This window comes from Penaeus japonicus, unplaced genomic scaffold (assembly GCF_977035675.1).
Source record: "Penaeus japonicus unplaced genomic scaffold, GWHDUDI00000001_assembly GWHDUDI00000005, whole genome shotgun sequence".
Classification (NCBI taxonomy): domain Eukaryota; kingdom Metazoa; phylum Arthropoda; class Malacostraca; order Decapoda; family Penaeidae; genus Penaeus; species Penaeus japonicus.
This window is the reverse complement of record NW_028234407.1, coordinates 28,745,705-28,749,326: the sequence shown is the minus strand read 5'-3', so window position 1 is coordinate 28,749,326 and position 3,622 is coordinate 28,745,705. Positions and strand designations below refer to the sequence as shown.

Sequence of the window (3,622 nt, the reverse complement as noted above, 5' to 3'; positions counted from 1 at the left end):
CTCAGCCTCCCTTCTCCACCCCTCTCCTTTCCTCTCCCCCCACCCCCTTCTCTTTCCCTCCACACCCTCTCCCTCCCTCCACCCTCTTCCTTCCTCCACCCCCTCTCCCTCCCTCAACCCCCTCTTCCTTCCTCTACCCCCCTCTCCCTCCCTTCCTCCACCCCCTCTCCCTTCCTCCACACCCTCTCCCTCCCTCCACCCCCTCTTCCTTCCTCTACCCCCCTCTCCCTCCCTTCCTCCATCCCCTGTCTCTCCACCCCCCCTCTCCCTCCCTGTATCTCCCCCTGCCCCGTCCCCTACCCTACCCCATGCGAGGCGGGGTGGTGAGCTTCTCCAGTTCGTCGAAGGAGTTGAATTCCTCCTCGAGATTGTCCAGAAGTCCATCGCTGAACACCGCCTCTCCTCCGGCCTGGGACACCATCCTTTCCTGTGTGGGGTGGGGGGTAGGGGGGGTGAGTTATTAGAAGAAAAATAACATACAGATGGATGATCGAGTAATGAAATGATTGTTGGTATTCTTTATTTATGAGAATATGAATATAAATGAATATAGAGATTCATGAATATAGAAAGAATGTGGAAGACACATGTTAAAATAGGTTAAGTGTGGGTGAAGGATTTACAATCTTTAAATAGTAACAAACACTTTAGTATGAGATGTTTTCATAATCATAACGATTATCAGAAAAAAAACAAAACGATAATAGTGATAACAATGATAATAATAATGGGTGGAAATGGGGATGAAGATGATGATAATGATGAGGTTGATGACGATTACTCAAAAACTAAAAGTCAATTAACCAAACCTCAGCAACACCATCAAGTCACGTGATCAAAACTCCTCCTCCTCACCTGCAGGATCTTGAAAGCATAGTTCTTAGAAAGAGCATTTTCTTGAAGGTTCTTGTGGTAGTTGAACGTCAGGACGTCCCACGAGATCTCTGACAGGATCTTCTCCTCCTTCAGATCCTCTGCCCAGTCCTCGCCCTGTGGACAGGCGTTCAAGAAGGCTTGTGATAGGATACATGGAATGTGTAATGCATTGATACTTTTTATGTACTAGGATGTAAAATCGTATATTATATGGCTACGGTATGGCGTATCGATGCATTATACTATAAGGTATCAACTAGTCTATAATACAATGTAGTTATATAAATGTCTTTATCTATCTACCTACATATATGGCTATAATTTTAATCATAATCCCTATAGTACCATATATGCATGATTGTCATATCAATAACGTACGGATGAATGATACGTATTGGATATTTAGGGACTTTGTATTTTGTTTGAGATCTACAGGGAGTAATATATTGTCATATTTTTTAAATAAAGCACAACCAATTTTAATTAGGAATTCATTCGCCTTTGGGTTAAGAACCGGGAATTGTTGAATAAATTCTGTGAAAAGTTTAAGTATTCCTGATTTAAAAAAGAAAACAAATAAGGTAATCAACATTGTCTAATGATGTAACGCAACAAATTAAGATAGTCAAGAAATGAAACAAGGAAGAAAGATGAAATACCTCCACTATTTAGAACAAATAAAAGGACAAATGTTGCAAGGTATACACAGTCCACAATATCATAAGAGTGAATTTATCAAACACTAATTCAAGAATCACTTCAAGACTCCCCACCTCCGTCCCCCTGAAGGCCTCTCACCTCAAGGACGTGCGCCAACAGGGCCTCTTTAGCCACCGGTTCGAGGACGAGCTCCTCCTCTCTTTTCTTGAGATCGAGGAACTCCTGGTGGGACAGAGAGCGTCCTGTGTCGTAGAGAAGCGACCAAGCGATGATGTACACTTGCTGTTGCACTTCCGGCATCACGAACACCTCCTCGATCAGACCGGCGATGACCTTGTCCTCCTCTTCCTGTTGGGGGGAGAAGTAGGGGGGAGGGGGGTTGGTCCAGACTCGTTCAGGTGAGATCAGGAGAGGAACTTTTGAGGCGTGCTCGGGAATTGGAGGGTGTGTGTCCTAGGGTGCTGGTTTGTCCGTCTTTCATGCGAATTCTTTCCCTTTTTCTCTTAGTCTACTCTCTCTCTCTCTCTCTTGTCCCCCTCAACCCGATACTATCGCCCTCCCTCTCCTACTTCTTATCCCCCATAGACACTCACAGGACCTCACCTGATATTTGCTCTCCTGAAGGACCACTGAAGCCGTGGCAACGATCTCCTCCATAATGGTGTCGCTAATAAGATCCTCGAGTAAAGCATTCTGTAGTCTCGTGTCTCGGTTGAATATCTGCGGCGAAAATAAGCATACGTTTAGGTAAAGAGTTGAAGCATTTGTTAGCGATTTCAAATGCTGTTTCGGATTTGATTTGTAAAGAAAGCAAGATTGAGGATAAATGAAAAAAAAAGAAAAACACTGATGAGAGATGGAGAAAAACGAACTATCAACCACAAAAAAAACAATAGACGAAACACGTCTCCCCCCCCCCCTCTTCATCCTCCTGACCTCCGCCTGAGCCTTCAACTTGCGCTTCTCGTCAATCTTCCACGGGACTTCGGCGAGGGCGGGAAAGGCCACCTCGCCCGTCGTGTAGTACGGAAGCGGGTGTTCTTCGCCTCCATCTAGCACGGGCAGGAACACCACTCTGGGCGGGAAGAAAAAGAGCATTCATTTTTTTTGGATCGGTAGAAAGGCTGGATATTTGTTACTTGTGGTTTCATAGTTTGGATATTGTTTATAACTATCTACGTTCTCTGTCTCTATCAAGTACGGGTAGGAACATCAGTCTAGGCGGAAATAGAAAGATAATATATATATAAATATATATATATATATATATATATATATATATATATATATATATATTGTATCGTTTGAAAGACTGGGTAATTGTTACGGGCGTTTGGGTATTATTTTTGCGTTCTCTTTACGGACAGGACTGCCACTCTGAGCGGGAGAAAATGGGGGCATTTCCTGTTCTAATATATTTGTATAGGGATTCTTTGTTATTGTACTTCATAAAACGCAATAGAAGGGAATTTAGCGTTTGTTTATCATTGTTAAGGAATTTCTTACCGTTTTATTGAACCATATTCATTAAATGTGATCATTCTTATTATTATTCTACTTATGATGATAACAATACTGATAATAATACGGTTATAATGCTTCTGCTGATAAAAAGAATGGTAAAATAAATAACAAAACTAGTAATAATAGTAGTAGTAGTAATAATGACAATGATAATAATAATGATAATAATAATAATAATAACAATGGTAATGATGATCATGCTGATAATAACAATGATAGTAATGATGACGATAATAACAACGCTGATGATAATAATTCTCATAATGATAATGATGATAATGACAATGATAACAATGATAACGACAACCACACTAACAATAATATCAGCAATAATGATCATAATCATAACTTCTTTCCCAAGAATCCACTTACTTTTCCCGTGACTGGGAGGACTTGTGTCTGTCAGTGAGCTTCGAGTAGTTGGCTCCACGAAGGTCCTGCGGAGACCCTGGCTGTGCCGACTCAAGCCTTCGGGAGAGATGTCACGAAGAGTGTTAATTGAGTGACTGATAACTGTTGAAGATTATTATTCATGTGCTAATTGACTTGGTGTTATGATAGA

The 3,622-nt window shown here is 41.6% G+C and overlaps 1 protein-coding gene across 1 annotated transcript in view; it reads right to left on the bottom strand.

The window, feature by feature from the left end:
* Window positions 1-301: 301 nt before the first annotated feature.
* Window positions 302-3,622, bottom strand: part of LOC147471839 (uncharacterized) — a 6,186-nt gene continuing 2,865 nt past the window's right edge. The window contains exons 3-8 of the mRNA XM_086537227.1: window positions 3,433-3,528; window positions 2,473-2,611; window positions 2,140-2,256; window positions 1,675-1,884; window positions 856-990; window positions 302-427 (exon numbers count right to left, since the gene is read on the bottom strand). Coding sequence (XP_086393353.1) covers window positions 302-427; window positions 856-990; window positions 1,675-1,884; window positions 2,140-2,256; window positions 2,473-2,611; window positions 3,433-3,528 — 823 coding nt within the window. The remainder of the gene's footprint in view (window positions 428-855; window positions 991-1,674; window positions 1,885-2,139; window positions 2,257-2,472; window positions 2,612-3,432; window positions 3,529-3,622) is intronic.